This window comes from Suillus subaureus (genome assembly GCF_016647635.1).
Source record: "Suillus subaureus strain MN1 chromosome Unknown BJ212scaffold_5, whole genome shotgun sequence".
Taxonomy (NCBI): domain Eukaryota; kingdom Fungi; phylum Basidiomycota; class Agaricomycetes; order Boletales; family Suillaceae; genus Suillus; species Suillus subaureus.
In genome coordinates, this window is record NW_024538561.1 from 1,585,322 (window position 1) to 1,597,077 (window position 11,756).

Genomic DNA, 11,756 nt, shown 5'->3' on the forward strand with positions numbered 1-11,756 from the left:
TGGTCATTATGGCGGGCTCGTTTTAGTGGCGGTGATTCTTTATCATCAGATTGAGAGTGACTGTCTTCCGACATGGGGAGAGAAGTAAATGAAACTGGCTGCTGAGGCAATCCAAGCATATGTTGACCTTTCTACCCTGAGATCAACCTAGGATGTAAGTAAACCCTATAAATTCCGTGTCTACTAGGCGGTGTCTAGTCCTACGTGACCATTTAATGTGCATTCTTTAAATTTATCCCAGACCTGCAATGGTATCAATGACCATGGCCCAGCATTGAACTAATTATAAATGGGAAAAACATTCCCAACAGCAGGAGAAACGTTCGTGACGTCTTGCTGATGGTTTCTAGAGTGGATGAAGATGCGTGTTCTGAAGGGGACTTCAGTACTGTCGCTACATAGAGAAAGGTACCTCCCTGTGGAGTATTAACATCAGTGCCAATTGACGGTAAGAAGCTTATGGATCTTACGCTAAATAATAAGGGTGTTCCGACCCACAGGTTATTTCCATCACCGGTGTGGGTGTACAATATATAAGAGAAGATGGCACTGACTGGCGTAGCGAGGCTGAAAAGTAGCAAATGTCTCTTGCATTCTGAAGGAGGAAGGGATGTTGCCAAGAGAGAAGATGTCAGAGCTAACGCTGTGGGTGCTGTGGTCTGTGGTTAGCAGGATGAGTGAGTGACAGAAAGCCATCAGGCGTACCCTTATGTATTATGATAGCCAAGAAAACAACGAAAGATAGAGCACCCGATTGTGTCTCAAGAGATGACACGCCCAGTACATATCCATCGACTAAAGCATGCACTATAAGTCCTAATGACAGTGGGTATGCGCGTTGTAAGCTTGAGGAAGGTGCATGTCGCAACATTTGCAAGGTAGAAGGATGTGAACCGGGTAGCGTCATGCCCTCCTCGCGCTCGAGCTCATCAAGCACGACATCAAATTGGACATCTCCTGCTTCGTCGCGAATCTCCAGAGGCATCAGCGGTCGAGCATGTGGGGATACATACTCCTCCACGAGGAACATGAACGCAAACCCCAAAAGTACGCATGACGCGATCTTGTAGGAGTACGATTCTGGTTCAGGATCGCCAGCGATCGTGCTTGCTACTCCTCTGTTAATATTGCAAATTAGAAGCGGAAATTTTTGAAGGAGAAGATATCGAGACGCACTCGGGAATAATAACACCAAGTGCAGCACCAATGAGTAATCCAGTGCTCAAGGTAGACAACTTCGCAAAGTGACTTTCTGCGAACAATAATAACGCTTAATCCAAATACAACTGAAGTCCAGCGTAGTGCATACTAGTCATTGACGACGACAACGGTACGAGGCCAGCCCCAAAGGATGCAGCTCCCATGACTAGAGACATAGATACGATGTGCAGGAAACCACTGGATGCCATTCCGCTCGCAAGATCAGTATCAGTACGATTGATGTATGTCTTTGCAAAACGGCCAGGGATTGGACCAGGATGTCGACTCGAGGCGAGCGCTCGTATGGTAAGTACACTGTACCGACATCGCGGAGTTCGAACCTTTTCATTTACTTCCGTGCGGTCACTGCAGTCTGCAATGCGATGTACAAAACACAAAAACTTAAAACTCTCAGGACGATTTTGTCAAACAGGGAACTGAATGCGCAAGAAATGACCACGAAGAGAGAGGCCCATCTCCTTCGAATAAGCCGGCCGACCATCAACACCCGCGACGATCAGTTTCAGATGGACCAGCCAGTGACTGGCAGTCATGGTGGCCTATCTGAATCCCTCACGGCACGATTCGAATACTGGCAAGATATTGGACTTCGGGATATGTAACGAGGAACAGTCGACAAAGGATGCTGTGATCATGATATACTCCTGACAATTCGTGTGTGTTTGCCAACTCGATAAACAGATCTGATTGCGACGATGGACCATCGTCTGGATCTAACCTTCTTCTTCGCTGACCTCGGTTTGTCCGAACCCACTCTGATTCTCTCTTTCATCTAGCATGTCTGGTTTAATTTCCGATGAAGCGCGTTCGGAATGTCTGTCCTCTCGATCCCGAATATTGAGGTCCGAGATCCTATCACATATATAGCGGAGGTTCAGTTGCGCAATCTGCGACCATATCCACCATACGATCGTGGTGCATGCCATCAGTCTCGAACCAACCTAGCTTATACCACGAACAAGTCAAGTGAACCTTCACTCCCCAAGGACATAGTCACTTACAGACACGGAGTATCATAGAACTTGTGCTGGTTTGCCGTCTTGGATTTTAATTAGTACCTAGACACGTCCACATTTTTCTAGAAACAATCCCAGTTGTTGTTGAATTGAATTGTTGACTCTATTTTGTGCTCCTCGTCGATAGCCAAGGTCAGAACCGAACCAGGGCAGCTGTGCAGCAGGATCTCTACCTTGACGCGGACGCGTGACGGTGAAAGTTCAGTCAAGGAAGATGGGTGTGCCTCGGCCCGGTACTCAGAATAGAACCTTATCTTTGTCAGGTCAGACAGTCCCCCCCTTTCTTGACGCTAAAGTAATGATACCTTGCAAGCAACTTGAACGCAAACCCCCGTGATAAGAAGTCAAGAATGAGCCCCCCCCCCACTCAAATAGGGCTATAGGATCTCACGTAGGGTCCACGACCCCAAAGAACAGTGATTCGTTTTTCACTAACAAAAAAACGCAAACTTCGTTTCTCTCGATCGAAGACGGGGAAATTCGAGCTGGTTTGGCCGTCGGTGTATAGCCAGAGATTCCGGCAGTACTAGCCTCATTTCAGGGAAAATGATAATCAACGCGTATCGTATGGCGGCACGAGTACGGGATGACCTAAACGAAGTTCTTCATACATGAATTTGGATACTTGAAGACTGGATTGTCGGTCCGATGTGCCATTACAAACTTGCGAAAGATAGCACATTTGATGACGATCTACAGTCTGCCCTGGGTGCGAAGATTGGGACATTTCCTTGTGCCATGGAATATGGATTGTTTCCTGCCCTCCTGTCACTGTCATCAAAGCAGAGACGAGTCAGAACCACTCCACAGGCGATGCCATTCTTTAACGACGATGGAAACCCATTCCCAGGAAACAACACAAGGGAGATATGGTGGTTAGGGGCTGCTAATGCGGGAGTATCCGGGTATCCGATCCCTGTTCAGCAGTCGCGGGCGCCAGGCCGGGGATAGGAATGTATTGATGATGTATTTCGCAACATAGAGTGCTAATATTACACTTGTCACCGCGGGCTGATATGGAAGAGAGTCATGCAAGTTCGACGCTACCACAGAACGGAAAAAAAACTCAGGAATGTCACTTGAATGAATGTAACTTCGTGTGCTCAGAAGACGTTCCTGCCGGTCCAATACGAATACGACTATGATATGAGCGGTTATATGGCGGAATGAATACAGGTGAACGGTGAGAATTTCATGCAAGAACCATTCCTCACCAACTAGGGGGAACGATTTAGATGGTGTAGTACATCGATCAGCTTGGGCTCTTAATGACTGTCTCCAAGAACGGATCCCCAAATTCTATAAGTAACAGCATACGATAACAATCAGATTGATTATCATTAAACCTACAATCGTGACCGACCTTTTCTAAGTTGTTCTGCCATTAAAACATCAACAAGGTCTTCCTTATCACGCCTGCTCCCGTGTTCGCCCTTTGTTCCCCAGGCATTACTTGCAGTCATTCCAGAGTTGCTTCCTCCTGCATTTTGATTTTGGCTTTCTGTCATTCGGCGAGAATTTCCCACCATGCTCATTGCATCCTCTCGTCTCCTCGTCTTTGCATCTCTCCGTGAAGGACCATCGAAGGAAGAGCCGCCAGGGAGGCGGCGCTTAGACCCAGGGCTGGGCATCACCGACGTGATGTTTCCCAATATTTGAGTCGTGGCAGAATGGAGGAACGATGTATGAGAATCACGCACGAACTGGAAGGCATCATCGGGTGGAGGTGAATCAGATGAATCTGTTGAGATCGGGGAACCGGGATCAGGAGAATTCATGGTCAATAGCGCTGATCACGATGCAACTTGCAAGTCGTGTTGAGCCCTCGCTGCCACATGTCACGTGGTCCACTGAATTCTTTGCAGACTGTCCCTAACATTAATGCTTTTCTATTCTTACTTTCAGGATCATGTCTGCCCTTCCTAAAGCGATGCGTACAATGCGCATCATTGCCTTGCCTCTTGCTCGCCCAAAGATCCCGCCTGATCAAGGCCTGAAGCCACACGCGGTTTTCAACCCCAACCGCATGCTTATCTTCTACCATTTTGACCTCTCTCAAGGCAACAGTGTTAAAAGTCAAGACCAGTCTGCTATGAAGCGAGCGATGAAATGGGCGTCCACAAAAGCTGCCGACCTTTGGGCTGGTTTTGGAAAGGCACCCGAAGGCAGTTGGAAGGCAGGTCTTTATTTCTGAAATATTGTGTCCGGTCGTCAATTTTTAAATGTCTCGGCCATCTAGTTGCAAACTTATGAGCTTGGCGAACGCATTGTCGACCGCATAGACTTTGAGGAGCTAGTCCTGAAAGGCGTTGACCCTTCTTTAGGGCCATCGATTACTCACGCAGACTCGGATATAACTGGACAAGAAGCAGATGAGGTAAATTTCTCGGAACAGCAAAGTCCGAGGGAGGCCTTACGAGTAAGATGAATGATGCTTTATCCGAGGATTCCGAGCGTGTATTGACCTTACCTGTTAGATACCCCTCATTTATCCGCCATCTATTTACGCTTCACTACCGCCCACTGGTATGGATGAAATATTGCATCCCTCAATTGTACACCTTCGCACACTTCTAACCAGTCGGGAACCCCGGCATCGCAGAGGATTTTGGATGTGGATGGCAATTGCTCCACTGACGGCCCCCTTCATCCTTGTCCGTGAGTCTTCCGGTCGCGACGCGTTGTTGAGTAACGTGTTTTCGACATTTGCTCACACCTCCGATCCAAAAAAAAATAACATGTCGTTATAGCCGTCATACCCAACCTTCCATTCTTCTTCTGTGCATGGAGATCCTGGTCACATTACAGAGGTTAGTGCAGTCTTTTTTTGAGACGGAATAACCATTTTTCCCACTTCTTGTCGATACACTCTGACTACCCTATACAGCATATAGAACTTCACAGTATCTATCATCCCTTCTAGATCACGGGTTGATTGCGCCAGAGCCGAGCCCGGCACTTGATCAACTCTACGCTTCTCACGTCCCATCCTTACCGAACATCAAAAGTTTGCGCTCGCCAACGGCGCCCCCTCCTGAATCCGTGACATCGTTACCGGTAAATGCTTCAAGCACGAATAGTGGCTGCCCGCCCAGTGATGTCTCAGCTTCTCCATCACAGCCCGGTGCATCTAACGTGCGCAAGACCTCGCAACGGCTATTACTTACTCGCAAAGCCATTCCGCATATCTTGCAGCTTTTTGGTCTTCCACAATCGTCAGCGGCAGACATGTATCGCGCGGTAGAACAAGTGCGCGGACGTCTCGGAGGAACACCCGGCCGGTGATAGTTGTCAATGAGCTACGCGTTTTTCTTAAGCACTGGAGCAACAAGCTCGATGGGCATTACATCCCATGGTGAGCAATGCAACGCGTATGATTGGCTGCATTAAAGCCGATTTTGCTCCATCGCTTCATCTACAGTAGAAGTTCTAGATCATGAATGCGGATTTGCAAGGCTTCGTAGCTTCGTCAATCCAGAGCATGGAACCATTTGAATAAATGTTCTCGGTCGTGTTCCATTTCGATTTGTCACGTTAGAAATGGCACTCCTATATCTGTAAGCCTGTTGTCTCCTATTGGTATCCTCAAGCAGCTCGTTCGACACGCTAGCGCCAAACGAGGTGTTTGCAAACTTAGCACTGATCCGTACTTGTCCAGTCTTAATTTATTGCGTCAACTTTAGAACAGGTTGTTTCCATAACCCGGACAATGTAGCATGTCCCCAGCTTCCTTGACAGGCGTCATTAAATTTCGTTATACGCGAGCAGGATAACCCTTCGAAGCCCTTCGGCATCGGGGTTTCATCTTGAAATACTGTTCCTGTCATTGGCTACCGGTCAGGCCATGGAGATATGGCCACATTCCGTCGCTCGCTTCGGCGCAAGGTCGCTCAATAGGAATCGAGCCTTGCGTACAAACCACCATGAACTGGTCCACGCTCGGGCGAACCTTGCACCAACCCCAAATCACACGGGGTCCCGTTTACCTGTGCTCTTCTCAGACCACATCTACATTCTAGTCTGCAGCTTAATCCTGTGTCTATGTTTGTGATTTTTGCCGTGTCCTTCGGATAGTAATATCGACCACAATTCAAAGATATCCCCAGTTAAGTACCAGCTTGCGCTCATGTAAAAGTTCCGTGTTTATTGTGATTACCACCCCTAATGATTGTTTGACCCGTAATGCCAAGCGAGACCCGTGTAAAAACTGAAGGTCGCGACACTCAAGCTACCACAGCTAACCACTATCTACCAGATGATAAGAACAACAAACACACCGGTGTTGACATATTTAACTTACCATACCGCTGGACTTGATAGCAGGGCTACCTCACACTGCATCGAAATCTACGGTGCACTTTTCAAACGAAACCATTCAATAGAAGCCCATGGCAGTTGGTACCTCGCAGTTATTGGTTATGTTGACCCTGCCAATCTACGGAGTGGCGCTTCGACAAGTTAAAACCCTGAGACCAGCTTAGTCAGGCTTTACGAATAGCATTTGCAAGTATTGCCGTTACCTCGTTATCTGATAGTACATAAGTCCGACTGATGGCCTGTTAAAGTAACATGTACCTCAAGCAAATATCAATTGGAAGATGGCAGATACCGACCCGTAGTACAGGGACCCCCACACTGAAGTGGGCCCTAATTAAATTGACGCTACTCAGTTACTTATTGGCCCTAGCTTGCGGCCTCTTGCTCTATCACCTGTTCTCCCCTTGCCGTACTTACTCTGCTGGTTCACTTCGCTCCATCGGGATAAATAGATGCATGTCAATGATGTCGTTTAAATGCCATCGTTGTCGAATCGTCGAGCAATGTACAAGCTAGTCTACTTACGAATTCGAATAGCCCTGCATACAGGCATGTGACATATGTCAGTAGCCCCTATATGATAAGTCGCTAACTCACGGGGCTCATGAAATTTTATTGGAATCTCATGATCAAGACCTCATTATCACCCTGGACGAATTTTGTTTCGTCGCCGAGTCCACTTTCGCTTTGAAGTTACATTCATCAGTTATCATTGAAGACTGGTACTGGTGTGAATTTTGACCAGGCTGTGACCAGATTCCTTTTTGGACTCTCACCGTGAACTTACAGCTGGCAGCGATACAACACTTGCCTATCATGTCCTCCGTCTTTGGTGTGTTCAAGCGTGTTTATGCGGTAAGTCGGCTTCTACCGACCATACCGTTTACATGAGTCTCATTGTTTTGATCACAGGCCTTCATTAGTCCGCCTCGCTCACTCAACGCGGAAGATAACGATGCTTCTCCTCCCCTGAAAATTGGTATTATAGGGGCAGCCGCAATCGCTCCCCCTGCTCTTGTTTTGCCTGCGATAAGCCATCCAGAGGTAGAACTTTATGCTGTGGCGGCGCGGGACATCAGTCGTGCCGAGAACTTCGCAAAGAAGCATGGTTTCAAGAAGTGGTATGGGGGGAAAGATGGCTATCAAGGTAAGTACGACAAGATGTTGACAGTGACGTCCTTTGTATTTACTGCTGTATGACAGAACTTCTCGATGACCCTGCAATAGATATCATCTACAATCCCGTGTGTGATCGAACGTTGTTGCGTGCGAACTTGAAGTCGCTGTGACTGATCGCCCGTTAGCTGCCCAACGGGTTACATTACGAATGGACGATGAAAGCTCTTGCTGCTGGCAAGCATGTACTTCTGGAGAAGCCCAGTGGCAATACTGCCGAAGAAACCCGGCGTATGTTTTCCCTCGCGGACCAGAAAGGGCTCGTTCTTCTTGAGGCATTCCACTATAAGCAAGTGTCTATCTAATCGCAACACAGGGCCGTCTTAACGAATTTCAGGTTTCACCCCGCTATTCAACGTGTCAGGGCTATCATTGACAGCGGCGAACTGGGCGCTATTAAGGAGGTAAATGCAACTCTTGCGATTCCGAAGGGTGCTATTGGCAACGATGATATTCGGATGAACTATGATATTGGTGGCGGTGCAATGATGGATTGCGGATGTCAGCTGTCCTTTCACTCGAAATGAGCCCCTCTAATGCGATCTTACAAGGTTACCCTTTAAGTTGTGTTCGTTATCTTACATCAAGAAACCCTAGTGCGGTGATATCCGCAACCGCAATGCGGTTCTCAAGAGATCCACGTATCGATACAGGCACCACCGCCAATCTCACTTTTGCTTCTCTAAAGCCTGGCGAGGAACCAGTGAGGTCCACTATCAAATGCGACTTGGCCATCCCTCCCCGGTGGGGGTTCATCCCTCGCTGGCCGGAAGTTTCCGTCCGCGCAGTTTGTGAACGTGGCTCCATCGAGATGTTCAACTTCGTGATGCCAACGATTTACCACTATATCACCGTGAGACCTGACGGTGGCGCTCCGAGAACAGAGAAAGCATACACATTCGAGGGCGGTAAAGGAGAGGAGTGGTGGTCTACCTACAGGTACCAGCTGGAAGCTTTTGTGGACAAGGTCAAAGGCCGAACACCACAAACCTGGATGAGCCCTGAGGACTCCATTGCAAATATGGAATGGATAGAGAAAATTTATGAAGAGGTGAGTATACCACACATCTTAGCGGTGATCCGTCTAATCGGACGTGCAGAGTGGACTTGGGTCTCGACCCCAATCCACATATGTCTACCCAACTGCTTGATGACAGATTGGTTATTATCATGCATGTTTCAAAGCCCTATACCGTGCAGTTTTTGAGAAATATCTAACGCGCAAGCATTTTGACACTTTGCACCACGATCCCTTACTACATGTACTTAATTGTGATGTGTGATAACATGACAACTCAGTCAGCGATCCCAGCACACAATTACGATATTCAAGATAGGAGCCCAGGAGAAGCCCGAATTCAACCCCCACAACGGTTTAGAAATATCATACACAACATTGTTCGCGAAGACAGTGATGAGGTTTAGAAGGACCACATCGTAGATGATTGTCCCAAATGCAGTTTTGGTAGGGCTAATGTTGGATCACCTCAAAGACTGTTGTCTTGGGAGGCGCAAAGTTGGCTTGTGCGTGATCAATTTCCGTACCAAGCGGTAAGGGCTGTCGATGTAACTATATAGGTAAACAGACAATGACAGCAATCACGAAGGCGTTGCGCTGGTAGGATCCGTATGGACGGACGGCGCCTCGGACTGGTTGCAATTGTGAGAGTGATGGTTATAATTCACTAGTGAAATGAGCACACTAGAAGACCATTGTACCACATCACTGCGCTCAATGTATTCATTTCCACTGAATCTCCACTGCGCTGGCGCTCGAGACCGCATGGTTTACAACAGCGATGATGATCAAGCTTCCGGTATAATTGCGCGTCATATAGTGATGATCACATGGGTCTAAATCGAGACCCACACGCGCTTGGGGCGAAACAAGAGTATCAACGTCGATGCATTCCACAAGATATGGGGTCAAAGTTTAAATGATACTGCAGCCAGTACCAATGGCTGCCGATGATTATGGATCCTGGGGGAGAACAGTCGGCAAGAAGCATGTGGTATGTACGTACCGCACCTCTGAGGGACAGCAATACTAATACCACTGCTGTTGCATTGATGCTTTTAGCCAAATATATTGTATACCAGCATCCGGCGTAAACTTTCTTCGCGCACCGAGACTGACCAACTGTGAATAAAATGACACTCCGATTATAAAAGTTTCAAGCTCACCTCCACAATAAAGACAGAGCTGGCACACTAGCAGTCGAGTTGCTAATGACCAGAGGTCGTTGTCGAAGTACATTGCCTTTCTCCTATTATTGAAACTACATCAGTACGGAACGACCGACGCCAAGTTATATGGTTCTGTAAGGTCTGTGGCATGAGAGTGTTAAACTGTGTTCAAACAGACTTTGTTGCGGTGCACGTGACAAGCAGGTAGTATTGTCTCTTTCCGAGAAATTTAGACCATCAAGATGGGGCGGAACGCAAAACTGCACAAACGCATTGTGAGTTGTCGACGATCAATTTAAATCCCAAACTTCGAAGCTTCTGGGTCTAACAATGACTCGTTGTGTCCCCTTAGAAAAAGAAGACAGCTACATCATCTGCGTCACACCCTTCTCTCAGCGCTGCCAAAACATCGGCTCCACATGTAGTATCATTACAGGTACAAGCCACAAGGAGACGCGCAGATCTTAAGTCAAAGTCAAAGTCAAAACCGTCATCAAGCAAGGCCACGGGAGAACATATTCTCGGAGGCGCGGATTATGTGACATTACTTATGGGCGGCCGCAAGAAAGTTGCAGAGGAAGCTTTAAAGTTACCAAAAGACTGACCAAAAGTGTGTTTGCAACAATTCCATCCCGCAGTGCACAATTCTCAACCATTTTATAGACCTGCACGAGCCTGATGCTTTTTTAAGCCTCATGGAAATACCAAGTCAGACGTATTACGATCTCCGAACAGTATTGTTTGCATGGCAACTATGTGCATTCATGGGGTATCTTCGGGATATGAGCAGGTCCTACTGGGTCGCTATAACGTTCGTGGCCCCTCACCCAAGTGGACCTAGATGTCGTAGTGACAACCACTATTTCATCCATCACTGTGTATGAACTTCAAACGACAGAAGATACAAGTTTTAACCGTAGTATGCAAACTCCATACATATCATAATTTGCATACCGTCACACGTTTACGATTGAATCAAAGCCGAATCACCAGTTTGATGCTGACGATTCTCGATTTCGATCGACAAGTACTTTGTAATCAACCGGGGGGAGCTCTCACACGAGTTCCAAGTTCCTTCACTGATAATGAGTTTAATTATATAAGAGCTTGCAATACCTTGTACTGGTGGTTTTAGACTTGACTTGGCGACTGGCTTGAACTTGAATAAGCGAAGCCCAAGCCAGAGCGCCCAGCAGAGCGTCGCGAGGCAGACCACGTTCTTAACACCCGCTGCAGGCACCCGTCTCCTAGGATAAAAGTTCATTAGAGAAAAGGAACGCTAGAATGGCGGAGATCGTGAAAGCTCTCATCAAGCAACTGTGCCGACCTTCTCGTTTTATTTAGGATTATACTGAGCCTATACCTAGTGGGAGTAAAGGTTCCGTTGCAAGACTGCAACCACGTCCGATGACCAGCGACCTGCATATGTTAACCTTGACCCACTGGTAGGGTAGTTTGCGGACCCGGGTACGGTTAAGGGAGGAAGCTTCGGATCCCGGGTCTCGTGGCCTTTAGCCCATCGAGACCTAAATCCACTCACCAAAGGATCCCTTCAGTCGTTTCCAAACTGATTAGGAATATGGCGTCTCCTACAGAAACGATGCTGGAGCCAACTTCTGTGGAGTGCTGATTGCACTGTTCCGAAGGGATCATAGTACAGGCTACGTGAGTGCCATTTCGTGAGTCACGCTGATTTTCGTGACCTACCGTTATCTCGCGTGACCAACCATCACGTTTCCTCACGAACTCACGAATAGAGTCTAGACTAACGACCGTAGGGGATAGTACAATAACATTTGCGTGACTTCCGACTCCTGTGGGGTGCTGGCTGGGTCGGAA

General features: G+C 47.6%; 5 protein-coding genes across 5 annotated transcripts; 3 read left to right on the forward strand and 2 right to left on the reverse strand.

Annotated features, from left to right (window-relative positions):
- Window positions 1–108: 108 nt before the first annotated feature.
- On the reverse strand, window positions 109–1,548 carry BJ212DRAFT_1331342 (Zinc/iron permease). Its single transcript, XM_041334759.1, has 5 exons — window positions 1,310–1,548; window positions 1,177–1,252; window positions 706–1,118; window positions 471–652; window positions 109–416 (listed from the first exon to the last, which is right to left on the reverse strand). The coding sequence occupies exons 1-5, from the start codon at window positions 1,407–1,409 to the stop codon at window positions 255–257; spliced, it is 933 nt and encodes a 310-aa protein (XP_041197314.1). The 5' UTR covers window positions 1,410–1,548; the 3' UTR covers window positions 109–254.
- A 1,790-nt stretch (window positions 1,549–3,338) lies between these two features.
- Window positions 3,339–4,079, reverse strand: BJ212DRAFT_836446 (uncharacterized protein). Its single transcript, XM_041344175.1, has 2 exons — window positions 3,601–4,079; window positions 3,339–3,536 (listed from the first exon to the last, which is right to left on the reverse strand). The coding sequence occupies exons 1-2, from the start codon at window positions 4,013–4,015 to the stop codon at window positions 3,490–3,492; spliced, it is 462 nt and encodes a 153-aa protein (XP_041197315.1). The 5' UTR covers window positions 4,016–4,079; the 3' UTR covers window positions 3,339–3,489.
- Window positions 4,080–4,146: 67 nt separating this feature from the next.
- BJ212DRAFT_1445077 (mitochondrial K+-H+ exchange-related-domain-containing protein) lies at window positions 4,147–5,522 on the forward strand (the record flags this gene model as incomplete). Its single annotated transcript, XM_041338053.1, has 5 exons — window positions 4,147–4,413; window positions 4,477–4,614; window positions 4,715–4,895; window positions 4,988–5,047; window positions 5,125–5,522. The coding sequence occupies 5 exons, from the start codon at window positions 4,147–4,149 to the stop codon at window positions 5,520–5,522; spliced, it is 1,044 nt and encodes a 347-aa protein (XP_041197316.1).
- Window positions 5,523–7,011: 1,489 nt separating this feature from the next.
- BJ212DRAFT_1331365 (uncharacterized protein) lies at window positions 7,012–9,012 on the forward strand. Its single transcript, XM_041334760.1, has 8 exons — window positions 7,012–7,092; window positions 7,151–7,409; window positions 7,467–7,701; window positions 7,758–7,798; window positions 7,859–8,019; window positions 8,068–8,231; window positions 8,282–8,781; window positions 8,831–9,012. Exons 2-8 carry the CDS (start codon window positions 7,371–7,373, stop codon window positions 8,879–8,881), a joined length of 1,191 nt encoding a protein of 396 aa, XP_041197317.1. The 5' UTR covers window positions 7,012–7,092; window positions 7,151–7,370; the 3' UTR covers window positions 8,882–9,012.
- Window positions 9,013–10,090: 1,078 nt separating this feature from the next.
- On the forward strand, window positions 10,091–10,701 carry BJ212DRAFT_836793 (uncharacterized protein). Its single transcript, XM_041344176.1, has 2 exons — window positions 10,091–10,192; window positions 10,270–10,701. Exons 1-2 carry the CDS (start codon window positions 10,160–10,162, stop codon window positions 10,519–10,521), a joined length of 285 nt encoding a protein of 94 aa, XP_041197318.1. The 5' UTR covers window positions 10,091–10,159; the 3' UTR covers window positions 10,522–10,701.
- Window positions 10,702–11,756: the final 1,055 nt, after the last annotated feature.

What these genes read in the sequence shown, in the direction of transcription:
- BJ212DRAFT_1331342 (XM_041334759.1), bottom strand. Translation starts at nt 1,409, where the DNA reads ATGGCATCCAGTGGTTTCCTGCACATCGTATCTATGTCTCTAGTCATG. An exon ending in CTTGGTGTTATTATTCCCGA is followed by an intron (nt 1,119 to 1,176) that starts GTGCGTCTCGAT and finishes CAATATTAACAG; the next exon opens with AGGAGTAGCAAGCACGATCG. An exon ending in GAACACCCTTATTATTTAGC is followed by an intron (nt 417 to 470) that starts GTAAGATCCATA and finishes AATACTCCACAG; the next exon opens with GGAGGTACCTTTCTCTATGT.
- BJ212DRAFT_836446 (XM_041344175.1), bottom strand. Translation starts at nt 4,015, where the DNA reads ATGAATTCTCCTGATCCCGGTTCCCCGATCTCAACAGATTCATCTGAT. An exon ending in GGCAGAACAACTTAGAAAAG is followed by an intron (nt 3,537 to 3,600) that starts GTCGGTCACGAT and finishes TGTTACTTATAG; the next exon opens with AATTTGGGGATCCGTTCTTG.
- BJ212DRAFT_1331365 (XM_041334760.1), top strand. Translation starts at nt 7,371, where the DNA reads ATGTCCTCCGTCTTTGGTGTGTTCAAGCGTGTTTATGCG. An exon ending in TAGATATCATCTACAATCCC is followed by an intron (nt 7,799 to 7,858) that starts GTGTGTGATCGA and finishes ATCGCCCGTTAG; the next exon opens with CTGCCCAACGGGTTACATTA. An exon ending in TGCAATGATGGATTGCGGAT is followed by an intron (nt 8,232 to 8,281) that starts GTCAGCTGTCCT and finishes CGATCTTACAAG; the next exon opens with GTTACCCTTTAAGTTGTGTT.
- BJ212DRAFT_836793 (XM_041344176.1), top strand. Translation starts at nt 10,160, where the DNA reads ATGGGGCGGAACGCAAAACTGCACAAACGCATT. An exon ending in CAAAACTGCACAAACGCATT is followed by an intron (nt 10,193 to 10,269) that starts GTGAGTTGTCGA and finishes GTGTCCCCTTAG; the next exon opens with AAAAAGAAGACAGCTACATC.